Below are 26,580 nucleotides of genomic sequence, written 5' to 3'. Positions count from 1 at the left end.
CACCAATTTTAAAAGAATGTAGCTATTTAGAAAATATGTACTTTTACGTCAAATTTTTGTCTGAATTTGGTGACATTATTAATAAAGTCAACAATGCAGGCTAAACATATCCGTCTACCGTTTTCAACTGCTGAAACAGAAGAAACACCAAGGGTTTGATGAGAACAATTCCGCAGAGACTCTCAAAGCTTCATTAACCCGTCATTTCCGCTACTGCGGTCACCTCTTTTCAGAAGTATCATACTCCCTCTAGTGGCCATAGCAAGCAAGTGTACAATAAATCTGACTGAAAATGCTACTAAAAAAAACCATACTAGAGGCACTGCATACCAGTTCTGTGCACCCAGGACGGTTTTATAATAACCTTGTGGGGGGGGGGGGGGGGGAAGACTGAGTATTTTCTTAGCTCTTATTATGGGGGTGGTGGCTACAAAATTGCTCTCTGACACCCCATCCCCTAATGTCCACTGCCCAGAACATGAAAAACTCACCTCCCCAGAAATGGGATTTGTGCCGTACTTCTTTATCCAGGGAACTATGCTCCTACACAAACAGCAACAGAAGACTTTTAGCATTTCAGTGAGACCAATAATTAAAGGTGTGCAGCAGCCAAGCCAATATTAACCGTAACATTCATTAACGAAACACCGAAACATCCAAATTTCTCATTTATTTTGAATTATGCTTTAAATAGTTTACACACTAGAGCTTAGGCTAAACTTAATAAACATAATTATATTATTCAGTTATATAACCCTGTTTCACCACACTGATGACTGGGCATCTTACCATAATCTTCCATCGATTTTCCATACCCACTTATATGGCATGAGGCAGCATCGCTAATCACTGCACCACCGCGCCGCCCCCAAACCAAACAGTATCTCACTAATCCTTAGAGCAACTGCAGTGCCCATAAAGCACAACTCAAAATGTTTTTATTAATTACAGTTAGGGGGAGCATGGAGGTGCAGTGATTCACACTATTTTCTCCCACTTCTGGGACCAGCGTTTGAGTCTCTGCCATGGCTCCATGTGTGTGGAGGTTGCATGTTCTCCATGTGTTGCTATGGAGTTTCCTCTGGGTACTCCGCTTTCCCTCCCACAGTCTAAAGAAATGCCGAGTTGAACTTGTCAAACTGCCTGTAGATGTGTATGCGTGTGTGAATAGTATGTGAGTGCGTCTTGCCATCTTGGGTTATTCCCTGCCCCATTCCCACAGATTTGGGGACAGGCTCCAGACTCCCATGACCCTGAATATGACAAGCAGGTACGGAAAACGGATGGACTTCTGTCTGATCCAACTAAAAACTGTTAGGCATCATTCAGTGTGCTTAAGAAAGTATTAAATATTAGATACTAAAATTCATTTTGGGATATTATGTACAAGTAAATCACAAGGGTCAAAATATTACAGCAATTATAATGCACGATTTTTAAAAAAACGTTGTGTACATATGTATTAATATATTTTGAATTATAATAATACAAAACATAAGGTAGCGCCACAGTCTTAGGAAGGGGCAAATAGTTTTTTGTCAATAGTTTCTTGGTGTTGCTGTTCTTCAGAGTCTCTCTAGGGGACAATATGATTGCGGCAGAACTGTAAAATACTGAGCCTGAGGGTTGATACCACTGAGGGACATTATTTAAGGGGCAATCTGACAGGCTCTCTCTTTGTGGGCGGATTGTTTGGCTCAAGTGTATAGATTTGTAAAATGTGGCTGACAAATGCCATTATAAAGTGTGTAAAGAACCTGGTTGCAAAATGCTACAAAATTTTGAAAGCGGCATGTCCCATTTGCTACAAGTTTCACCATGAGATACTCACAACAAATCAAATACGACCCCCTCCTCTGTGCACATTGGATACTCAAATGGCTGAAGAGACAAGCTGGAGGGCAAGCAAGAAGACAACAAGCCAGACATAAACCATGAGGACATTGTAAAATTACCTGAAACTGGTACAACATAACCAAGTTGCAATGTTTAGTTAAAAATAATCTGAATAATTTAAAATAGCTTTTAGATTGTAACTTTACAAGGCAAATGCTATACATTCCAATCCCAACTACAATTCATTAAAAAGTCTTCAGATTAATCAACTACTATTATATCGAGACAACCTATTTCTCTACAGTTAAGTGCCACAGATTATATAACATCAGAAAAACACATAAACCCCGTGTGACGTAACACTATACGTTTATAACAATGGTCACCTGCAGTGGTCAAATGGGAGACGGCGGAAATTGGCCTGTGGAATTTCTATTCAAAAAGAGAGATGAAACAGGACGTTATAATAGTTTGTCAACAAAAACCCTTACAGGTTCATAAAGAATCTATATTTATTTGTCTTTTACGTTATGTTGCATTCAAATTCGTTATCACATTCTGTGTGCAAGTTACAAATGCACAAGACACAAGCTCAGCAACCAAGCGAAGCTAAAAGCAGAAATCTACACGGAAATCTAACATTTTATCGAACACATAAAATATATGAAAGTATTACCAGATTTTTTCCCGCCGTAAAAATTTGTATATTCGGAGCATGTTATGTACCTAAAAAATATAATAAATATCAATGTGACAATACCAGACACTCAGATACAAAAAGTAGCTCATTATATAAACAAAATCGAAAAAAAGTATATCATAGACTAACATTTACATTTAAAAAATAAAGGATGACAACTGTACCAAAAGATAAGGTGCAAAAAATAACACTTCAAATACATACACAAAAAAACTTTGAATACTTACATTTTATCCTTCTGATGTTGTCTCTTCCCCATTTTGATAACAATGCAAATGACGCTTGTTAGATAAATTTAAAAAAAAATCGGGTTCTATACTTTCGGTCAGTAGCTATAGCAGATTATATGTAAAGAAATACGAAATGTTTTTTCAAATGTTAACATACACGCAGAAGCTGCAGGTCCGTCGCACAATCCGCCCCCCCGGAAACACCAGCGAATGCACCCAGAAAATATCTCCGATGTGCAGCTTCCGAGCCCTGCCACCTTAATCTAAATAACAAAATTAATGAAGAGTCATTAATCCCTCAGTACAATTAAAATGCACTGTTCTATCAACATTGTTAATTACTGATACTGCTTGAACTGGAAAAACGCATTAGATCCACTACCAGATGGCACTGCTTTTAAATAGCTAAAGGAACCACACAACACCGTGGTTATGTATTCGAATGCAGGTTGGGTATGGCGTTTGCTTTTTCTCGCTAAAGGGAGAGTTTTCCATGGTGTTTATATTAATTGCTTGAATGTAAATAACATTTTATTTCTGTATATCTAAATACTATTTGATAGTTCCTAGTAATCCTGCCTTGCGCCCTAAATTCCCCAGACTGGCCCAAGATTGCAGTTAAACAAATATGACAAATTGGTCGTTGTGAACAATAGATAGTACATCTATATTAGTAACAAACATTATAAGTAAATGGCATGATATGAATTAAATGGGGAAGCGATCACATAACGATTTTCACCTTTGGCACCTTCTCAGTTTTAACACCAGGCGGCAACTGTCAGAAGGCGGAAGCGAAATGGACTGTTTCATGTTCCGGGGTCACTATTCTGCCTTTTCTTTTTTTATAGCGCGAAGCTAATTAACCTTAGGCGTATTGGTAACATTGACACATAAACAGGCTTGTGCTGCAGTCGCTGAAAACCATGCAGGGTGTAAAGCTGATCCTGGTCCTGGCGCTGGTGCTTCTCGCATCTTTGCACGGTGCCGATTCAGCCCGGGCTCGCAAAGACTTCGGCAGCCAGAACAGTTTCAGACGGGTGGCGAACGGCTTTTATCAAACCCTGAGCAGCATTTTCGGAGAGGACAATATCAGGGCTTTATATAAGGTTGGTGTTAATGCTTTTGGTTACTGATCTTCGATCAGAAAGTCATTGCAAGAGATGCATCTTGCGCTAAATGTCTAATTCGTACCGGGTGCTTTTAAAGTCATTTATTTGCTGGCATAAATGTCGATGTTGCAGTTGCGTATCTTCTAATCATAATGCTGTCATTTCCTACATTTTCTTTGTATGACTCCTTCTGGGGTACAAGACTTCATTGAGCGGGAAAAACGTTAAAATTAAATTCCATATTCCTTTTGCAAATGACATTGTGTATTATTGGTTATTTAGACGAACGTTCAACATAATAAATGTATTACTTGACATACCGTTTTCATCGCTGTTATAAAATGACAATTTGAAAGCAGATATTAATTTTATTGTATTATAAAACTTTCACTTCACTCTTCTTAGAAAAACGCACATAGCACATTTTCTATAATAATTTAATTTTTAGCAAATTAGTGATCGAGGGTATAACAGAAATTAGCATCTTCTACTGGTGTAGAAATTTGCTGCCCGTATTCTCTGTTTTACACTTCATCCATCATCTGGCGAAAACAAAAAATATTAGATTATTAAAGCTAATTTAGATTATTTAGTTATTTATTCCCATGTGTTTTCCCCTCAGGTGTGGGGGAACACGTTTTTTTTAATATAAGAAAGGCTAATGATTAATTGCACAATTAATCTTGGGCTAGGTTTTGACCTAAACAAACATCATCTTCTTCTGAGTCCGTACATTTTATGTTTATCATGTGCTATAACTGCATCTTGTAGCCAATCAGTATTTATTGTATGTGTTATGTATGTGTATTTACAGAATCGTGTAAATGACTACGGCGTGTTGAAAAAGCCTTAAATTCATAATTGTCATCACCGGGTTCATAAGTGTTGGCTGCCTGACCCTTCACAATATTCCAGTGCTGAAATGGACACACCGTGTACCACATAATCATGCAGTTTCCTTAATTTTAGTTTTTCAGTAAGACAACTGAACGCTTTGTCCATGGAGTTGACTCCTTCTTGGACACTGTGTGGAAGATTTGGACAGACCTGTTTGATGTTCTGGGAATTGACTGTAAGTTTCCTATTGGAGCAGATTTTCTGTGCAAAGGCTTATTTTCAAGTTTGTAATAATATCAAGAAAACTTAATGCACTTCATTGGAATGGTTCTCAATTGTACTGTTTTTGTTAGATTATGTTTGAGAAACCAAGAAATTGGATGAATGACACTAAAATAAATAGCATTAGGCCTAACAATAGGGGTATTTTGAAGTAATTTTAAAAAGCACGAAAAGGTACATCTAAGGCAAGGTTCCCCATTTCTAGTTCAGGAAGGCCAGTTTGCGACACAGTTTGCAGATTTCCCTACTCAGACACACTTGCTAAACCTGCCAATTATCTGGTGAGCTGAATATGGTGTGTTTGAGTAGGGAAATCTACAAACTGCTGGACTCTGGCCCTGCAGAACCCAAATTGAGAAATCTTGATCTAAAGTTTCTAGAGAGGTTCTCTTACCTCAGCAGTGACATTCATATCTCTGGTGACTCTTCCTATGAAGTCAGCAGATGGATCGGGAGAGCATGGGGGGTCATGAGGTCGCTGGAAAGGGAAGGGGGGGTGGAGCTCACCAACTGGGATCCAGGGCTGTTTCGTCATGTGGTGGATTCAGCAACACACTGTACCAGTGCATGCTCCTCAACCTAAGCTGACCGATGGTTTGCAGCTGAAGTAAAATGGAAACGCATTGTTGATAATGGTTTAGCTTTTCTCCTCTTACACCATTTAATATAAGATGTTATTAAAAAGTTAACCCCAATTCATCATATTTTTGTTCTCGACAGTTTGCTGGTGAGTCAGACCATTTTAAATGGGAGTACAGGAAGCTGAAAGACGGGGAAAATAGTTTTGGTAATGATAATATTTAAAAATAAAACGATCTTAACATTGTGCTTTTGTCACACTGTCTTGTCCCCAGCATCCAACTTGAGCCACTACTTCAGTCCCGCCTCCGTTGCCAGCTCGCCAGCGCGGGCCCTGCTATTGGTGGCCGCCGTGCTGCTTGCCTATTGGCTGCTCTCACTCTTCCTGGGCAGCCTTTTCTACGTGCTGCGGCTGGCATTTGGCCGCTTCTTCTGGCTGGTGCGTGTAGCTCTCTTTGCTCTCTCCTGCCTCTATATCCTGCACAAGTTCGAGGGCGACCCGGAGCGCGCCGTGCTGCCTCTGTGTGCCGTCATGGCCGTCTACTTCATGACGGGGCCCGTTGGGGCCCACTGGCGCCGGGGAGGAGGCAACTCTTTGGAAGAAAAGATCGACCACCTGGAAACCCAGGTCCGGCTGCTCAACATCCGCCTCAGCCGGGTCATCGACAACCTGGAGCGCTCTGCTGACCAGTAGATCGCCATGCATTAGGGGTATGGGTGGCTGGGTGGCTGGGTGGCTGGGGGGGGGTTGGTATACTGCAATACATTGTATTTATGGGCCTGAAATTGGGGGGTTGGGGGGGGGGGGTTGTTTCTAAACTTTCCAAACCACGACAGGGACCTACAGGAGGTAGAAGTTCAGTACAGTATGGTGTATCTCAGTATTAGTGTAGTGTTGCAAAGCACAGTGAAGGTGTGTCAGAGGACAAACATGTGGAAGATCAGGAAGATGGTCATGGAAACTCTTAGAGTACTAATGAGGGGAAGGTAACAGCACTGCAGCGTTTACCGACAGCCTGTGATCGATGTTTCCTCAGCCAGAGGAAATGACTGGCTGGATTTTTCACAGAGTGTCTGTCATGTAGCCCCACTTGGTGAAAGCCGCTCTGTCCTCCATGTTTACTTTACTGCATCTTATGTTCTTTTCCAACGTAACAACACTATAATCGCACTTACACTCTGACACCGCCTGGCTGTTTATACCACCCAAAGGCCACCAAGTCTCAGCTTGTTTTCCTTGATTATTTTTTTTCCTTCTTTTTTTAAATTTGATAAATTGTGTAATTTTGCTTTCCAAGATGATTGTCAGAAATGGAACGGAAAGCTACGAGTGTAAGATGCTGCATTGTAATGAAAATCGTGACGCTACTGGAAACCTAGACATGCATCTGTATTGCTGTTCACATTCCTGAAGGATTGTAAGTTAACATTAGTAATTATTTCTTTATTATTGCTCTCTGGCTGCTCTATGTTCTCCTCTGCTCCTAGAACTCATATGATAGCCCTTATGATTTAAAAAATCAGCTTTATCTTAACAGCCCAGAAGAAGCAAAGTCCAATTGTGTTTTAATACTCAAGTTTAATTACAGCTAACAGTCATTCCAGTGTATTTCTCTGTGCTCTTTTATTAAAGAGAGTTTATGACGGAGCAGAGTGTGGTGAGGCCAGTACTTTCCATTTACCAACTGCAGTATAGTCGAGCTCTCTGTTGTTAGTAATAGATTTAATTTTTCTTTTTTGCTCGTAATAGATTGCTTTCTGTGGACAGTGCTGAGAAACACCAAGCCATCCTGAATGAACTGTCAATGTTCCTCCATAGCAATAGATTTCTCCAGGTTAATTTCAGGACTTTTTTTAGTCATGGACCAATGGGAGGGCTGGTCCTTGTGTGTGTGTGTGTGTGTGTGTGTGTGTGTGTGAGAGAGAGAGAGAGCGAGATTGTCAAGCTGATCTAGGAAGTATTTCTGTTAAATCTGCATGTGTATGAGATTAAATGAGTAAAATGATTGAAATGTACAACTGCTAACATGATCTAGACTCGTCTCACACGATTCTGATGCACTGTGTGGAAACACAGACTTTTAAGAAGCACAGGGTTACACGTCATCTGTCAGCCATGTGTAATGAGGTTAAAGAAGCATTGTCAACATGCAAATCCCATCAAGTTTGACTCCACAGGGTTAAATCATAGCAAACCTGTTACACGTTCCAAATACTGGACGAAGGAATTTGTTAAATATTGCTGAAAAGAATCTCTTGTAGCACCTTGTATTTGTTGAATTGCTGTTGGGAATCACTGCATCTGTGTGTCACACAGTAAGAGTTTGTGTTTTAAGGTGTAAATCATGAGAGTGCAGTGTTGTATCGCTTGTGTAGCTGTCATATCCTTTTAGATTTCAAGCTCTTAAAGGCAGCTGCATAAACTGGGAATGGATTTGGTTGGCCTTAGATTGAATTCATTTAGCACTGGGAACAATGCATTTAATGTGTTCCAGGCACAAATTAGTCAGATTTTAGCTGGCTATTCATTTTTTATATAGATATTTATGTATATTTAACATATATGATTTATATGTAATAACACAACGGTTTATTTTTAGACACCACATTTCAGAGCATAAGTCGATTTAAACTCTACACATATTGAAGACCTTATCAATATATGTGTTAAAGTGTGTCAAACCATGATTGTGAAGTTAAAGATAGGCTTTCCTTATTACATTACACCTTAGCATTGGGCAAAAATGTAGGCCTTGTAGGTTTATTTTCTCTCAGCTTCACAGCAGTTTCAGCTGGCTCAGTGACATCTATTTAGTTTTCAAAAGTTTTACAGCAACAAGATATACTAGTAATGTGGCAGGAGAACTTCAAGCTTGTTATAGCAGTGCTGGTTATGTCAATGTGTCCAGTACAGCTTAGTTTATAATTAGAAATGCTAAATAAGATTTGCCAGGGAAGCAGCCCACAGTGATACGCTTGGCTAAAGGTGACCAAGTAGCCTTGCGTTGCTGTTGCATCTCAAACCACATGTGCATGCCTCTGTGTATTTATATTTACTATCGACTAAAGAGACCTTTAGTGTTTTTGTCCAGATTGTTGTTTCTCATCATGTGCTACTGTGGAAGTGTGTAAGATTTCTGCATATTCATGAATCCATGTTGAATTATCTTGGCTTTTCTTAAAGCTTGGACTAATTTTAGCTTTATTTTTCAAAGGCCTGTCAAATTATGGGTTAGAAATAGTAACTATAAGCAAATAAAGCTAGATCATTTTCATTTTAAAAAATTATCTATCAAGAGTTTTATTAAAATGTTAGATATTCTTTAAATCTAAGGGATTCCACAGTACTTGATTGAAGACATTGAGCCAAATTCTATGACGAGTGTGGTTCTTCATCAAAAGGATTATACTCATCTGTCTTTTGTCCTTTTATTTAAATTTAATATCTCAGGCATCTGTGTTCATTATTAAATAAGAATATTATTGTATATAGTGAGTTTTTTTCCTCTGTTTTTAAGAACCTCTGCTGTTATGTTTTCATTCTGAAACATGGGGGGAATTCACTGTATATGCTACTGTTTGATATGTTCTAGCAAGTGAATTGTGGCCAGAAATGCTGTGTGAAATATAAATGTAAATGGGGGGGGGGGGGGTGCTCATTCCCAAGGCTGAATCAGTATTGCCATAAGGCGCCATTAGAGGGCGACCTCCCCTACTCTCCTTCCATGCCATTGAGTTCATACTGAAATCAGCATTGCATGTGGATTACTCTGACATGTTTACCTGGTCCTTTTTCTGTTTAATTTTAGCTACTGCTTTGCATGTTTGGCCTTTTCGTTTTTGTGCATAGTGAAATGTGATTGTGTGACATTGGAGTTTTCCTATTAGATTCTGAAATTCGTAAAGATTAAGAAGTTGATATTTGGAAGTATTTGGGTAGTATTTTAAATGTTTCCGTGCTGTAGAAACATGACCATTTAAAAATGAAAAAGCAGTTAATTCACAGGGTAATAGTGTTATGCTTTCCTAGTTTCATCAGTTAAGCTGTGAACCTCTCAAGCAATAAGCTTCATTTTTGCATCTCTTGTGCTATGTAGCCGCTGCCTATCGCAACGACACTTTTCATGTGCGTGTTAGTGTATGCAAGAAAGCAGGCCTATTGGTTGCATTTTGAAGAGCTGATTATTTCTCTGCATATTGCATTGTAGTATAGAGACCAGGGTTAATTTGTCCTGCAGGTGTGAGGTTCGACCAAAGCATCATTTCAGGATATTTGCAAGCATTCAGGTTTTGAAGTTGTGTGTGAAGGATAAGTATCTAAGTGAAGGGAAGTATTGACACTGTAAATGAAATAAAGGAGAGTACTATTACTGTGAGAATCAGCACAAAAACAACTTATTTGCCAGATACACCTTAATTGTGCTATTGCCAATATTCATTTCCCCATTCCCTCATTTTTTTCTTACTGAATTTTGTGTTTAAAACTTTGAAATAGCGAGTAGTTCTGTTTTTTGTATGTTTTCTTCTTTTGATATGAAAATTTCCAGTATTTGTGGTTTTGGGAGTGGTATATTACTGCCTGCTGTTGACTACTGATGTTATGAGTGTTGTGATATGAAGGTATCATTTTAAAGTGAACTAGAGGCTTGGAATTGAAATAAATTACTTTATCATTACTGTTATGGTTTTGTGTCCATGGTTTTTTTTTTTTTTTTAAACGGGTTTCAAGTTGCTAGTAACAGTACAACTGCTTAACGAAGAGTAATTCATTTACCAAGGAGACTGTGATTAAAAATCATTTTCCACATCTGACCTTTATTGACCTAAATCTGTACTTTCATCTGAAAGACTGCCAAAGTCTCCTATGATGAAATGCTTATGGGGTGATCAGACAGGTGCTGATTTATGCTGTTTCGTCAGTCAGACCTGTATAATCATGTGGTGTGTGCTTACCGTACATTTTGATTGGTTGCTGGTCCAGCCACACCCGATATGGCTGGATGTCAGTTCGCATTTTCTTGCCAAATCTAATCAGGCTTTCACAATTGTTCAAAATGATTTTCAAACTCCGTTAATATGATGTAGGTTTGTGGCATTTCATTAGAATTTATATCGTGTAACATACACAGTGTTTGATTTCTTGATTTATTATCAATGACTTTATTGTTTCCGCACACAGATTAAAAGAACTTTTCTTTGGATGCGATACATTAAAAAAATCGCAATTAATAAAATTAATTAATAAAATCGCAAATGACAGGTCCATGAAGAGCAGATAAAGGAAGTCCTGCATTTACCTTTACATTATAATTACCTCAAACAAATTGTCTTTTGAAATACTGCCATGAATATATGTCTTCATGCCAAATATCAGAGATGTTTTTATGCCAATGTGTAGTTTACATGCAAATGTCTTAACTGAAAAAATGAGCAATTGCGGGCAAATAGTTAAATCTGAAGCTGTAGCAGATAATATAAAAAAGACTGAGAAATTCTAAAATAAGTTCAAGAAATCTTTATAGCTGTTTTCTGCATGTAAGTTTCTAAATAAAGATCAATGGGTTATAGTGAAGTTGTATGAATCTAAATTTATTTGAGTAGAGAAATAACACATTTGAAATATTTTATTTTTAATTGAAGACTGTTTAAATCCTATGAACCATGAGTGTCTGCATTGCACAGGTTACCTGTTTTCACACAGAAACAATATTGTAACATCACAGGTGAGTGGGAGAGGTAGGTGGTGGTACAAATGCAGGTAGAGACATGATGTGGATTGAAATTCTGCTTTTTTAAATACCTGTAAAACGACAATTGGGTGTTCAAAACTCTACATTTCTGCAGGCTGTCACAGACTTAGCCACTATGCCTTACAGTCTGAAGTTTGCCAAGAAAATAAGCACTGAAGGCCTTCGAAGAATCAAACAATGGCCACTGGGGAGGTACATTAAAAAGACTATGACTCAAAAACAGCTCCAATATCGGAAGATGTGGCATCTGTGTGTCTTCAATAACCCAGTCATAATTTCTGCCAAGAGACACTGCTGTATTTTTCTGGCGCTCTAATATCACAGATAGAATGCCGTTCGCTTCCATTATATTGGAGAGAAGGCTGATATTTCTATGGTCGATATGTCCAAAACTAGGCAACTCCCAGCAGAACAACCTAGATGGATAGATAGCACTTAAACTTCTCTTAAACATATCTTTTGTCATTTTTGGGGCGATCTGCCTCTTTAATTCACGATGACGCAGTGGTTAGCACTGTTACCTCATACATCTGAGACCAGGGTCCTTCTCTGCGCCCGGGCTCCATGTGAGGAGTTGGTGTAGGCGAATGATGTACAGTAGTACCTATACTCGTACTTGTGCAAATGGCAAATAAAGGATTTATCATTTATTTTTTTATCAGCCGCGTTGAGTCATAAGACAGATAACAAAAACGGCCATTATGTTAAATATCTAAACAAATCTCAAATGCAACTTTCTTTTTGAATTAAAAATCTGATGATCCTAAACTGCATTTTCCAACATCGACTTGTTAGTCTATCACAGACAGCGACGCTTTTAAATACATACACATAAATATATAGTTGTCCATAAATCCTTAAATCGAAATAATGCCGCGTAGCCAAATTCTTCTCTTTTGTTTTTGCATTTCTTCAGACAACACTCCAGACACCTTCCACGTTTCTCGTTGGTTTAGCCTTCGGGCATTTCATTGGGCACACCTCTAAAATTTAGCTTTACCATTGGTCGATAATTAGCGTTCTATAGCGAAGGCGGAACCCCAGTTTGTTTTGTGATTGGCGAAAATTGCCTTCGCTCACTTGCCGTATCTGTGTACTGAGGTCTCAGCTGATATGGAACCAGCTAATACACCAATCAGATGTGAGCCGTGAGGGTGGCGTGCTCAGCAAGCATGTTGTTCCGCCTGGCCTCGGATGAAGGAGGCTACTATTTGACATTCTCAGACGTGTCTCAAGCGATATCGGTATGCTTAGCAAAGCACAGTTTTCTGACTTACAGCTCTTCTTAGTATGTGGTTAATGTTCAATTGTTTTAATTTGCTCAGAACGAATAACAGCTGTAGTCAGTTGATTTTTGGCAAAACAGCACGCTGTGCAGTGTCATGAATATTTAAAGAGAATTCTAATACGAGAGCTGAGTTCGTTTATTCAGTAATATATGATAGGCACGTTATTAATGTGTGCTTGAACTGGAATAAAAAAAGACTTGGAATTACAAACGCGTAGAAGTTTTCTGATTGTGATAATCAACTTGCCTTAGTCAGACGTCATGAGGCGACGCAATGTGGGAGGGGTGAATTATTTTACAGGGTTAGAGGAAGAGGGGAGGACAGTGAATGAATCAATCGAGCTAGCTGTTGCTGGAGAGCAGGCTAAGAAAGGACGACGTTCGGGAACGGTACAAAGATCCGCGATGTCTAAAGAAATGGAGAGAAGTGAGAAAATCATGGAGTCGAAGGTAATGTGGTACCCGGACTCCAAGAAAAACACCCAAATGGACAGATTCAGGAGCCTTGTGAACCGGGATTTCGGGCTGAATCTGGGTGAGTGTAAAAAGCGGGACCAATGGGACATATAGTTGGGTTGCTAGGAGGTTAGCTTCAGTAGCATGGGGTTAGTATGGAGAAGTGTGATGTCAGTGTTGATGAATCGGCAGCTCCATCTGGCTGTTCAGTGTCAGCGCAGGAAACAGTATTCGGTTATCATTTGAGGATATATTATAGCATACTGCCGCCTCATCTAAGCAGCCAAGGATTTGCTGTCCGTATTTTTTCCCAGTTTGTTATCTGTCTAGGGGGACGCTGTCACTGCAGCACCACAGGTAACTTATGTGTGCCTGACATTTTAACCGTGTCTCTTGAAAGGGCTTTAAGTCCTGGGATCCTGTACTGGTTTCGATGGCGCTAATTTTTTTTTCACGTTAATTGTTGTATTGTCTCCTCAGCCACCTACGACGAGCTGTATCAGTGGTCAGTGGAGAATTATGCTGAATTCTGGGCTGAAGTCTGGAAGTTTTGCGGCATCGTTAGTTCACATATCTACGAGGAGGTGATTTAATTTGACATATTTACCATTTTTGGGTAGTCTGCTGAAGGCTACAGTTAACCTGGATTTGTGTGAAGGCTGAAGCCTCTTATAGCTTGCTGTCATTACTTTATACATTATTACATATTAGTAGCTGCATCTGTAATTAAATAAGTATTGTACAAGTAATATTTGTCTGATCTGGCATTAAACAACCAAGTACTAACTTGATGCTTCTATTTTTGGCCTTTTCAGCTGCCCTATTACCACATTCTCCATTCTTTCAGGTTGTTGATCTGTCTAAGAGGATATCGGATGTCCCTGAATGGTTCAAAGGCAGCCGCCTGAACTATGCAGAGAACCTTCTGAAGCACAAAGATCAAGACAAAGTGGCCCTATATGCAGCTAGTAAGTGAGCTGGCTGGCAGCCGGACAGCACTGTGTGTAGCCCCTGCTCTGCAAACAGCCGGTGTTGAAGGAGGAGTTAATGTAAATTTCCCTCCTAAATGTGTGATCACCTGATGAAGGTCTACAGCCCTGTAAAGATAGATCGGGAAACTGTTGTGGCTTGGAGAGAACCTACTTTGGGTGTTAATAGCACATGCATCATACTTAAAAGGCCATCTAAGATATTGCTTATATAGCATATGGTTGTGGTGAGCTTGTAAATTACAGGACTCTGCAAAAGTCTTAGGCAGCCAAATAAAATGTTATAGCTAATCTGGGTAGCAAGTGTATATTTGCTCAGAGAAAAATAATTTTGACATAGAATATATACAGATGAACTGTAGCACAATAAAAGTAAAAAGATTTTTTTCAGTTCCCCCAAGAGGGAACTTGCTAGATGGTTAGATGAGCATCACTTCAGTTTCCAAATCTCTCCTCAGGGGCGCCTCAGCCATTCCATGTATTTGATAAATTCCACCACTCTCACTACTGGCTCAATTATCTAACCTTATTTAAATAACTTATAAGTTTATTTAAATAAGATAATGATTAGCTGAACATGGAACGCTAATGGTCAAGTTGACAAATGCAAGAGTTTATTGAATGGATACTATCATTTCTGGGGTGACTTTAGGAGAAGTTCTGAATTGTATAAGCCAACAACATTTTCATTGGCTTGCTATGATTTTTGCATTGGGCTGTATTTCAGGAAGCACTGGGTACGAGGCAGGTTGCCAAACCATCACAGCATGGGTTGCCAGACCATGACAATGCACAAACATGGTGGGAAATTTAGAGTCAGAAATTCACCTAGACTGCATGCTGTGGGACTGCAGGAGTAAGCCGGGGGGACATCATACTAACTCCACACAAATGTGCTGTCAGGGAGCCCCAGAATGACTGAGCCACAAACAGTTTTTAATAATTTGCGCATTGTCAGCATGATGTAGTGTAAAAGTCACTGAGAAATATGTGGTTTTTGATGCAATTTACAAAGAAAATTCATTCTTTGGAAAGGGAAGTAGGTGTGTTTGTGTTTACGAGAAGTAGGTTATGACCTCAGTGCATCAGTTTTATTTTATGTGAACTTAGAATTGTATGTGACATATTATGAATGGAAGAAGTAAATAAAATGACATGTCCCTTTGCGGAGACTATGCTTTGGGGAGGTGGGTATCATCACTGTTCCCAAAGTAATTTTTTGGGTAACAGAGCGTTTCTCCTGCTATTGAAGTATCGCTGCTGCCCTCACTGATTTGATTAGGCCTGCAGCTGGGTGGTGTCTGTGCGGCTTCATAGGCTTATGGAACAGTCCTTTGAATGGCCTTGTTTAGTCCTCACGAAGCTCAGCGTTTGTCAGGGGGTCATTTGCTGTGTACGTTTAGCTTCAGTCCATGCCAGGGGGTGCATCCACTCTGCACCTTTCTGTCAGGTCAGTAATGCTGTTCTGGAACTGAGAGATTGTATTTTGATGCTTGCGAAATCAGTGTTTCCTTCCACGGAACATGCCAGTTACAGCACATTCTGTCCACAAACCTTTGCTTTGTCACCTTGAAGCAGAAGTATCTAAAATATAAACACCTCCAGGACACCCACAAGCTGTTTAACTGTTTGATATAACTTGAATGTTCTAGAGGTATCATTCCACTACCAATATAGCAGCAGAAGCACTGTAGCCTGATTCCCAAAAGTAATATAGTACAGATCAGTGGAATGTGTCTAAGCAGTTCTGTAACACAATGTTCTGTGTAATGGGTACCGGAGTTGAAATCTTAAGCAAATGTGGCTCTATTGACAGAAGGAGAGTAAGCTTGATCTGCACCTGCATAAGAGTGCTGCACATGTGGAAGACTTGCACCATTGGAGATGGTGCATGCTGGACCATCCTGATGCCTTTCTGTTGTTATGTTCCTGCAGCGGAGGCCAGTGATGAGATCACCAAGGTGACGTTCAGGGAGCTGTCCCGGGACGTGGCGCTTTTTGCCGCCGCCATGAGGAAGATGGGTGTACGCACAGGTGATAGAGTGGTGGGTGAGTACAGCTGGCGAACTGGAGCTCGGTAGGCCTGTGAAGGCCCACTTAGCCAGGGTCACTGTGCAGCCATGGGGGCCTGTGAAGGCCTGAGTGGGCAGGGTTACTGTGCAGCCATGGGGGCCTTTGAAGGCCTGAGTGGGTGGGGTTTTATATACAGCCATGGGGGCCTGTGAAGGCCTGAGTGGGCGGGGTCACATATACAGCCATGGGGACCTGTGAAGGCCTGAGTGGATGGGGTCACATATACAGCCATGGGGACCTGTGAAGGCATGAGTGGGCGGGGTCACATATACAGCCATGGGGACCTGTGAAGGCATGAGTGGGCGGGGTCACATATACAGCCATGGGGACCTGTGAAGGCATGAGTGGGCGGGGTCACATATACGGCCATGGGGACCTGTGAAGGCATGAGTGGGCGGGGTCACATATACAGCCATGGGGACCTGTGAAGGCATGAGTGGGCGGGGTCACATATACGGCCATGGGGACCTGTGAAGGCATGAGTGGGCGGGGTCACATATACGGCCATGGGGACCTGTGAAGGCATGAGTGGGCGGGGTCACATATATAACCATGTTTGGTTTCAACATCAGTGGGGACCAAATCATCCTCAACCCCCTTGGTATGTAATTGTGATTTACCTCGTAATCTCATTCCAATTATTGTTCTTGCAAAGAATTGTTCATTCTGAAATAATTCACTTAGTTTTGAATAATAATAAAGTAACTTGTATGATATAGCAGTGCCTAAGACCGGGGTGACTTTGATTTGAAGGTGCAATGTGCTTGGATGTGTGTGTCCTTTTGCAAAGGTGTTTCTCAGCTGCTGCCAGTCACTGTTCAGAAGAATTACAACACACCAGGTAGTCATCCTAAACCCAGCGTTGATTCTCTCGTGAAAACCCAGAGCATAGTGCTGTAGGTGACGCCTGTTAGCGTGCAAAGCCCAGCTCCAGATGAGCAATGTAATGAATCTGCTGTGACACAGACCCAGGTCTCTGGTCTGCAGTACTAATTCCTGACAATGGAAGGAGCCTGGAGCATGATGTCCTCTGCATGAATATGTAGCATATGTAGCGGGTAGCAGGCTATGCTCCAGGAAGCTCCGTTTGCTGAAGCGCTGTAGTATTAGCTGCCCAGCAGGATCCTGCCCATGGCCGTTGCATTTATCACTGCACTTATCAGTAATGATAGTTATAGCATCACACTTGCACAGTTTTGGTATTAGTATGAAAAGTGAGTTTAAATGAATTGCTGGTTCTCAAGGTAAAAGCAGTAATTCATGGAAGTGCTGAAATATGTTGTCAGTTGCATAATTATTGGTAAAACTGTGAGACTTGAGTCCCCTTCAAGAGGTTTTGCATATTTGCTGAAATGTCTTTCTCACTTTGACTTTGGGTCCCAATGCAGTGGTGTAAAGCAGCACTTCACTTAAGGACTGTCTTCACTGCATGCTATCATAGCCTGATTGTTGGAATACCACAGTCGAATGCATCAGGGAGCATTCGAATGCAGAAACACCGAATGCAGTGCTTTTACCTGACAGGAAGTGTGACAATAAGCATTATTAATGTCATTTTTTTTGTTCAGTGTAAAATAAGCTTGGAAGAACTTTTCAGAAAATTCATTCTTGCAACTAGCAAAAGTCCTACACTGGAAAACCTTTTTCTTTGCTGCATCATGTAAATGACCAAAGCTGAGTTTTTTTTTTTCTTCCTTCCAACATTTTTCTTCTGGTTTGAACAAAGTATAGGTGTTATGTATTTGCAGAAGGCTGTTCCTTCTTCAGATGCTTAAAATTGTCCTTTTTTGCCCCAAACCAGAGCATCATTACTGAGTTGTGTTGTGCAGTTAGGCTGGTTTTGGTTTTTCCCATGACAATCCTTTGTGGGGTTTGGTATCGGCTGTTGCTACTTTTCAGCTCCTCTGTTGTCTTGTACTAAACTCTCATGTTTCACACTTTGCAGGATCGCTCTGAAATTCTGGCATTGCCAGGCACCATCTTCAACCTCTCTATGCTAACAATTAGCTTCCTATCTCGGTGTCAGTGAAGCTCCCCCATTGTCTGTTGACTGCAGTAACTCATTGGGGGCCTTCACCCAGAGCCATATGCAGAGATTATGGTTTAGCTGTCAGAGTACTGCGGCGAGTCCCTCTCTAGCATATCACAACAGTGCATAAAAACTGAGTGGTATCCAGAATCAGGATAACTGCTTCTAGTATAACACATGCTAATGGCTAGTTCAGTGCTCTAAGATTGTTTCTCAATACCAGTGGTTCTCAAACTCAGTCCTGGGGACCCACTGCCCTGCTTGTTTTCCTGCTATCCCTGCCCCACACACAAGTCCCAGCTGTCTTTCAGCTTCTGATTGACTGAACACACCTGATCCAGTTAATCAGCAGTGTGTAGGTAAAGGATAGCTGAAAAACAAGCAGGGTAGTGGGTCCAGAGGACCGAGTTTGAGAACCACTGCTCAATACAGTGTTGGGAGACCCCAGACAGCCCACATTTTACAATCCAGCAGTAGAGTCGGCTGGTAAGTAACGTTACACTGTAAGCATCACAGGAATGGAAAATATTCCTTGTAGAAAAGGGCTGTTATGAGCATTTGTCGCAGTGAACTGCGTCATGGACGCGCTGTTCATAAATGCACAGATGCTCCTCCCCCTCTTAACAGGCTCTTCTGTATGACCTCTGCATAGTCCATCAGTCTTTTTAACTTAGTTTCATTTGCTTAATGCTCATCCCCTTTAAAACAAGATAGTAAATGGATTTCTGTATGACTTGCTCACATTCGAGGGTGAGGCAGGAGGGAGGGCGGGGGTTGACTGTATCCAGGGGAGTGGAGCAATCTCTCTGATTGTCCAAGGAGCATAAATCAGACCTAAATGGTATTGTGACAGGCAGGGTGGCAGTTGGGGGACATGGCTGTATATTTTGACTTGAGTCATTGACTGCATGCTCTCCTGATTACATTACAAATGAGGCTTCTTCTACACAGGCTTCGTAAGAAACACTCCCACTGTCTGAGAACTTGGAAGCAGTCGTAAGACCAGTTTAACAAGTGTTGAATATGAATATGCCTCTGGTATTTACCTACCTTGCAGAGGGGGTCATGCTGCATCCGTGTTGTAACTGTGGGCTTCATGTCAGCAGATGAGTGCTGTGCAGAGCGGAGGTTTTGTAGGACAGAGGAGAAGGCAGGAAGCCTTGTCTGTCAGGATGCACTCAGCTGGGCCATGATTCGTGCTCGGATGGCTGGGGCTCTCGTGTGTTCATCCCTGAAATGCACTGCGGGGAGCATGAAATCAAAATATCACTTTTTAAAATAACTGTGGTTACTTTAGTGTGTTTTTGTGGGTTCTTCTGTACGTCTTTTTCACATTGCTCTGGATCTGGATGTGCTAATTTCTCTCTCCTTGGTGGCTGTCAGGTATTAGATGGTACATTCAAGCATAGCAGGTTGTTTAGAGCAGTGAAATGAAAAGCCTTCGTACCAGGAGTGTGTGCGTGTGTGCGTGCGTGTGTGCGTGTGTTTTTTCGGGGTGTTGTGTCCAGCTTCTTCTATAAATGGACTTCTGATGTGTGCTGATGGGCGTGTAATGTTAAGGACTGCATGTTGGAGAATGTTGTACGGTTGCATTGTTGACGTTGACTGCTTGTGGCAATGGGGCGAGTTCCACTTCTAGCTGAAGCCAGCCTGTGTCAGATAGTGATTCCTTTATTGCTCTCAGTGGAACTTGATGGATTTTAATACTGCTATGAGATCAGTTTTGCCTGATTTGGCTCAGTAATTCTCAATTAAATATAATATATTTATATATATAAACACTTAATTGTTTTTGTGTACCTTGCCTGTCTGGAAGTCCCTCTTATTTTTCCCCATTGAGTTGCCTATGCATGTTCCATCTCTCTCCGTTTAGCTCTGATTTCTTATGGCTGTTATATATGTGCTGCTGTCATGGTTATCCAACTGCTACATGGTTTGTTCAAACTGACTCGAGCCTCTCTTACAAATTTGCTGACCTGGAGGTCATGGCTAATGGAATAACATGCTTGTCGGGTGATGAGGAACTGCAGTGGAGGCTGGATAGCTGTAGATTCTGCTCCCTGTGGGTGGATTTGTGTGTGTCTTAGTGCCGCTGGGTGTGTGTTTACAGATCCGGGTCATTTTTCTCTCTTGGTGTTTCCTCCTTGGATTTTAATCTAGAACAAAACAGATCTAGATATCCAACTTAATAGTCTGTTTTATTATATTTAGCAGAACTTCTGAGCAGTGAGGTTTTTCTGTCTGTCTGTCTGTCTCTCTCTCTCATGCTCTCTCTCTCTCTCTCTCTCTCTCTCTCTCTCTATATATATATATATATATATATATATATATATATATATATATATATGTGTATGTATGTATGTATGTATGTGTGTGTGTGTGTGTGTGTGTGTGTGTGTGTGTGTGTGTGTGTGTGTGTGTGTGTGTGTGTGTGTGTATGTATGTATGTGTGTATGTATATATATATTATATATATGTGTGTGTGTGTGTGTGTGTGTGTATATATGTATATGTGTGTATATATGTATATATATATATATACATATAAAAATTAGTGTAGATAAATTATCGTGTCCCTTGTTTGGCTCCTGTGTAACTAGATGAAAGTTTAATCCCCTTCTACCTTCTAACTGGAGATCAGATCACCAAACTGCCTTCAGCATCTGTCAGCTTTGAGCTCGAGCTGCCTGGGGTGAGGGGCTCCTTTATTCCAGCACACACGATGGGCTGATCTCATTTCGGGGAATCAATGAGAGAAAAAAAACGCACAGGGACAATTAAGATAATCTTAACCCCCATTTCAATTTCACTTTGTTCACACGTGTATGATTGACTGAGATGCACGTGATTAGTTTGTCTGAGTGACTTGCAGATATTTAGTGGGTGTTGCTTTCTAAAGTGTTAACGTGTTCAGTGAGCAGTGTGGCACATGCAGAATGTATTTCCTGGTTTACTTCAGTTCACAGGCTGCATGTGTGTCTATGCAGATCTGCATGTGCGTCTGTCTATATGCATGTCCGCACGTGTACGTGCGGTTCTCTCTGCCAGTGCCTTGCTTTAGGTGTGTGCTCCTTTGTCTTGTTCTCCCGCAGGATACCTGCCCAATGGGATACATGCTGTAGAAGCCATGTTAGCGGCGGCTAGCATCGGCGCCATCTGGAGCTCCACCTCCCCAGACTTTGGGGTTAACGTGAGTGTCTGTCTACTGAGGTATACCTGTGTGCTGTTTATCGGCTGCTGTCCATGCGCATGCTGTGTGCCAGCATGCGCATCACCTTACGTTTGTCCCCCTCCAGGTGTCACATGGTTAAAAGAAAAGAATATCATTGGTGCTAATTGTCATGATTATCCTTAAGGTCATTGGCTCGATAATAGGATTCCTCCATAAAGCTCACCAGTCATTGGGTGTAAATGGGAACACTTGGTCTGTCAGTGGCCGACACAAGCTGTTTGAAAAGCAAGAGCGAAAAAATAAAAAGAAAACCTATTGCATGATGTGTGCCCCCCCGCCAGTAGAATGATGGCACATTATGAGTGGTGAAGTAGCCTTCATCTCCCATAACACAACTAATGTTTTGTTGACTGCAGAGGCAACCTAGATATCACATTTCCTTACACATAGGAACACCTGCATGGTACATTATCTGCTTTTCTTGCATGTACAGGAAACTTCATCTCTATTAGGCCACTGCATCTCATTTTCTTCACTGAAATTGGTGCCCTTCCAAGTGAGAAACCACGATGAACTACCCCTGAGATTCAAAGACATTTTTCTGTCCCAGAGGGCACTTTATCATCTCTAGAGGGCACCGCAAGTTTACCCAATCGTAAGGACACTGTATTTTGCACTATGTCACATTTTCCCCACTGAAAAGGGCACCCTTTGGGACACAGTCATGTAAGGGTGGTATAGAACGGCACCCTTTTCCAGTGGAAGGCCACTCATAGGAAGTGCTTAGGCCATTGTAAGGGCACTGTGCTGCATCCTCTTCCATGAAGGGGGCACCCTACATGGCACTAAGTCCTGTGAAGGGCAGCCAATAGTGGCGTTTTTGCCATTATAAAGGGAACTTTAGTGATGGTTTTTCAGCCATGGGGGCACCTGGGGCCCAGGCGGTACCTGTGGTGAGATGTTGATGGAAAGGGAGCTTCTATGGCATCACTCTAACTCTAAATAGCTTGACCTGCTTTCTTATTAGCAGACACTTTGGTGGATTGACTGTGTGTGACTGCCCTCTGCTGGTGGATTTTCAGATTGCAAAATTTCAATTTTTTTTGCCACTATAATTCTTTCATGGTAAATAACAGGACAGTTGCTTATTGAATGCATTTGGTTATTTGATTTAACAAACGGTTATGTCTGGTTGGTAAGTTTATTATTTATTTACCCATTTTATCAATAATTTGCATCGTGTGTGTGTGTGAGAGAGTGAGTTGCACATAAGAGGACCTAATTGTCCCCAAATTTCCCTGAAATTTCCTTACTTTTGGGGACATCTTTTGAGGTCCCCATTTGGATAACCTCAGTTTTATAAAAAATCTGTGAATACAATCAAAAAAGTAAAAATGTCAAAAGTCTTGTATTTTGGTTGGTTACTTATGGTTAAGGTTAGGGCTGGGTAGAGGTTAAGGGTGTCGTGACTGGGATTAGGGATTTTCCCATAGAAATGAATGGATGGTCCCCATTTAGATAGGTACACCAACTTCTGTGTGTATGTGTGTGTAAGACTTTCTCTGCATGTGTGTAAGAGTCATGTATTTATTTTTGTGCTGACTGAGCATGTCAGTCATGTCTGCTGTTTGCCACCAGGGAGTCCTGGACCGGTTCTCCCAGATCCAGCCCAAGATCATCTTCTCTGTTGCAGCAGTGATCTACAATGGCAAGTTGCACGATCACATGGAGAAGCTGCAGAGTGTTGTCAAAGGTCAGCAGAAACTGCAAGACCCGGCCTCAGACCAGCGTGGAAACATGGTCACATTTCATGCTAGCATAAGAGTTTAGAATTTAGTGGTCATAGTTGACACACCACAGCACACATTGCACAACAACAAAGTGTTTTCTCTGCATTTAACCCATATGTGACCATGTGACATAGCAGGGGGCAGCTGATTCAGCACCCGGAGAGCAATGCTTGGGGGGCGGTACCTTGCTCAGGGTACCTCAGTGGTGCCTTGCTGGTCGGGGATTCGAACCTAGAATCTTTCAATTACAAGTGCGCTTCCCTAACCATTAAGCCACCACTGCCCACAATGCAATTTAATACACTTCTGTAATTAATTTAAATATTTTAATCACAAATAATATGTATCCTAATACAATTCACATTTAGGTATTTTTTAGCTTTATATTTGTTTGTGTAACTTGTTAGTAGTTTTAGCTCTGTTGTGTATGTGCTGTGAGTATATGCTGCACATGGACGTGTGCACTCTGTTGTGTATGTACTGTGAGTATATGCTGCACATGGATGTGTGAGCTCTGTTGTGTATGTGCTGTGAGCATATGCTGCACATGGATGTGTGCGCTCTGTTGTGTATGTGCTGTGAGTATATGCTGCACATGGATGTGTGCACTCTGTTGTGTATGTGCTGTGAGTATATGCTGCGCATGGATGTGGGCTCTGTTGTGTATGTGCTGTGAGTATATGCTACCCATGGATGTGTGGGCTCTGTTGTGTATGTGCTGTGAGTACATGCTACCCATGGATGTGTGCGCTCTGTTGTGTATGTGCTGTGAGTATATGCTGTGCATGGATGTGTGCGCTCTGTTGTGTATGTGCTGTGAGTATATGCTGCGCATGGATGTGTGCGCTCTGTTCTGTATGTGCTGTGAGTATATGCTGCGCATGGATGTGTGCGCTCTGTTCTGTATGTGCTGTGAGTATATGCTGCGCATGGATGTGTGCGCTCTGTTGTGTATGTGCTGTGAGTATATGCTGCGCATGGATGTGTGCGCTCTGTTGTGTATGTGCTGTGAGTATATGCTGCGCATGGATGTGTGCACTCTGTTGTGTATGTGCTGTGAGTATATGCTGTACATGGATGTGTGCACTCTGTTGAGTATGTGCTGTGAGTATATGCTGTACATGGATGTGTGCACTCTGTTGTGTATGTGCTGTGAGTATATGCTGTACATGGATGTGTGCACTCTGTTGTGTATGTGCTGTGAGTATATGCTGTGCATGGATGTGTGCACTCTGTTGTGTATGTGCTGTGAGTATATGCTGTACATGGATGTGTGCACTCTGTTGAGTATGTGCTGTGAGTATATGCTGTACATGGATGTGTGCACTCTGTTGTGTATGTGCTGTGAGTATATGCTGTGCATGGATGTGTGCACTCTGTTGTGTATGTGCTGTGAGTATATGCTGTGCATGGATGTGTGCACTCTGTTGAGTATGTGCTGTGAGTATATGCTGTACATGGATGTGTGCACTCTGTTGTGTATGTGCTGTGAGTATATGCTGTACATGGATGTGTGCACTCTGTTGAGTATGTGCTGTGAGTATATGCTGTACATGGATGTGTGCACTCTGTTGTGTATGTGCTGTGAGTATATGCTGTACATGGATGTGTGCACTCTGTTATGTATGTGTTGTGAGTATATGCTGCATATGGACGTTTGCGCTCTGTTGCGTGGGTTTAGCTATCTGCCTGTCTTTCTGCTCAGAGCGGCTGGCCGTGACGCTCCCCTGGCCTGTGGCAGCCCAGGGCCTGTGTGTCACTCTATAAATGCAGATCTCTCACTGTTTCGGCCTGTTTCCTCTCCCCACCTTGCAGGCCTGCCGGACCTCAAAAAGGTGGTTGTCATTCCATACGCCCGCTCCAGGGAAGAGACGGACCTCTCTCGAATTCCAAACAGGTCAGTTTGCGCGGCAGTGTGAGGCGTCTGACTTGAACGATGGAATCCGCATCCAAGACCCGTGAAGCTGTGCTTTTCGAAGGACCAGCAACTGCATTTATAGTTAATGCTGTATTAATTCCAGCCATCTCCCTTCAAGCAATATGTGCCACAGTTCATGTCTCAGGAGGCCGACTTGCTTTCTCCTGGAGCAGGCTAATGTCAATTAATCTGTGCTGCTGTTTAAAGCTGCATATGTTGAATAATGGCTATAATAAGCCATGATGATGATGAAATAGATGCTTGCAGCCTTCAGAGTATTTGCTTGCTGTATGTTCATGTTGCCCTGAAAGAGAGTGTAATTCTTGAGTAATTAGGGGCAGTGACCCCTGTGACCCTCCATGGATGGGGCTTTGCACTTGACCCTCCTGTGTACGATGCCACCACCTGGGTTGCTGGGAGATTAGCTGACTGTAATGCTATCCTCCCCCTCCCCACCCCTTCTAGCGTGTTCCTGGAGGACTTCCTGTCCATGGGGAAAGAGGGGGACCAGGATCCACAGCTGGAGATTGAGCAGCTGCCTTTCAGCCACCCGCTGTTCATCATGTTCTCCTCTGGGACCACTGGCTCTCCCAAGTGCATGGTTCACTCTGCAGGGGTAGGTACCACAAGCAGATTAACTGATTTAACTGGCAAATGAGGAGCTGCGGGGAAGTGACAATGCGGCGTACTGCCCGACGGTGCCCCAGATGTGTGAGAGTCTCTGGGTAAAGACTGTCTTCTCGTGTCATGTGACGGCACCTCCTCCCGTCGCTCTGTTTACCACGTATCTCCTGACCTGCTCTGTAGTCTTGGTGGGCCCTGCGCCCAAGGTCAATGTGAAACGCTTCATTTGGTTACTATGGTGACGGTGGCTTGGGCTTCCCACACCAAAAGTCAGCATGTTACCGGGCGTAAGTATTAACTGTCGTCACGCTTTGGCACTTCGCAGTGGGGCACGGGGCAAAATCATGAAAAGCATTTCTCTTTTTTTTCCTAATGTTTTTCTGCCCCCCACCTCTTTGTTTTTTTTTCTCTCTCTCTCAAAATGAGCCCCAGCTAGGCTGAAATGTCAGGCTTTTTTTTGTCCTGCAGTCCACTAGGTGGCAGCAGAGCCTTACGTCAGTATCTTGGTATTTAGATGCTGAAAACACTGTTATGATCAGATAGTCTGCTCTGAATTTACTTCATTTACTGACCTTGTGCGTTCCTTTGAGAACAGGAAACTGTGTTCCAGTCTAATGGAGGCAGACAAACAAATATCAATGTTTTGTGCAGACAAAGTTAATTTGAGTCGTGCTTGTTAGCAGCTTTCAATCATTTGTTATAACCTAAAGTAGTTTCACTTGCTGGAATGACTGCGGTTTAACTGCATGTGGCCACTAGCAACTGAATGTTCTTCATTTTCATTCCAGCAAGTAAGGGTAATATTATAAAACAAACTCTATTGATCCCAGGGGGAAATTCTTGTGCATTTAATTTGTTTTATGCAATAAAAATTTGGTGGGATACCTTTTGCAAATGAACAGTGCATAATTACTG

The 26,580-nt window shown here is 41.8% G+C and overlaps 3 protein-coding genes across 3 annotated transcripts in view; 2 read left to right on the top strand and 1 right to left on the bottom strand.

Moving 5' to 3' along the window:
* Positions 1-2,831, bottom strand: part of ppil2 (peptidylprolyl isomerase (cyclophilin)-like 2) — a 42,407-nt gene extending 39,576 nt beyond the window's left edge. Inside the window, exons 1-5 of the mRNA XM_048996814.1 lie at positions 2,764-2,831; positions 2,513-2,562; positions 2,223-2,268; positions 1,832-1,894; positions 492-543 (exon numbers count right to left, since the gene is read on the bottom strand). Coding sequence (XP_048852771.1) covers positions 492-543; positions 1,832-1,894; positions 2,223-2,268; positions 2,513-2,562; positions 2,764-2,795 — 243 coding nt within the window. The 5' untranslated portion in view covers positions 2,796-2,831. The remainder of the gene's footprint in view (positions 1-491; positions 544-1,831; positions 1,895-2,222; positions 2,269-2,512; positions 2,563-2,763) is intronic.
* Positions 2,832-3,224: 393 nt separating this feature from the next.
* LOC125720989 (bri3 binding protein) lies at positions 3,225-10,258 on the top strand. The gene is made up of 3 exons (XM_048996917.1): positions 3,225-3,875; positions 4,848-4,950; positions 5,852-10,258. The coding sequence occupies exons 1-3, from the start codon at positions 3,693-3,695 to the stop codon at positions 6,268-6,270; spliced, it is 705 nt and encodes a 234-aa protein (XP_048852874.1). The 5' UTR covers positions 3,225-3,692; the 3' UTR covers positions 6,271-10,258.
* A 2,235-nt stretch (positions 10,259-12,493) lies between these two features.
* Positions 12,494-26,580, top strand: part of aacs (acetoacetyl-CoA synthetase) — a 39,005-nt gene continuing 24,918 nt past the window's right edge. Inside the window, exons 1-8 of the mRNA XM_048996521.1 lie at positions 12,494-13,149; positions 13,551-13,654; positions 13,918-14,038; positions 15,995-16,108; positions 21,254-21,351; positions 22,972-23,086; positions 24,939-25,020; positions 25,507-25,657. Coding sequence (XP_048852478.1) covers positions 12,876-13,149; positions 13,551-13,654; positions 13,918-14,038; positions 15,995-16,108; positions 21,254-21,351; positions 22,972-23,086; positions 24,939-25,020; positions 25,507-25,657 — 1,059 coding nt within the window. The 5' untranslated portion in view covers positions 12,494-12,875. The remainder of the gene's footprint in view (positions 13,150-13,550; positions 13,655-13,917; positions 14,039-15,994; positions 16,109-21,253; positions 21,352-22,971; positions 23,087-24,938; positions 25,021-25,506; positions 25,658-26,580) is intronic.

Source organism: Brienomyrus brachyistius, chromosome 2 (genome assembly GCF_023856365.1).
Source record: "Brienomyrus brachyistius isolate T26 chromosome 2, BBRACH_0.4, whole genome shotgun sequence".
Classification (NCBI taxonomy): domain Eukaryota; kingdom Metazoa; phylum Chordata; class Actinopteri; order Osteoglossiformes; family Mormyridae; genus Brienomyrus; species Brienomyrus brachyistius.
Note: the sequence above shows the minus strand (reverse complement) of the source record. Positions and strands in the feature narration are given on the sequence as shown.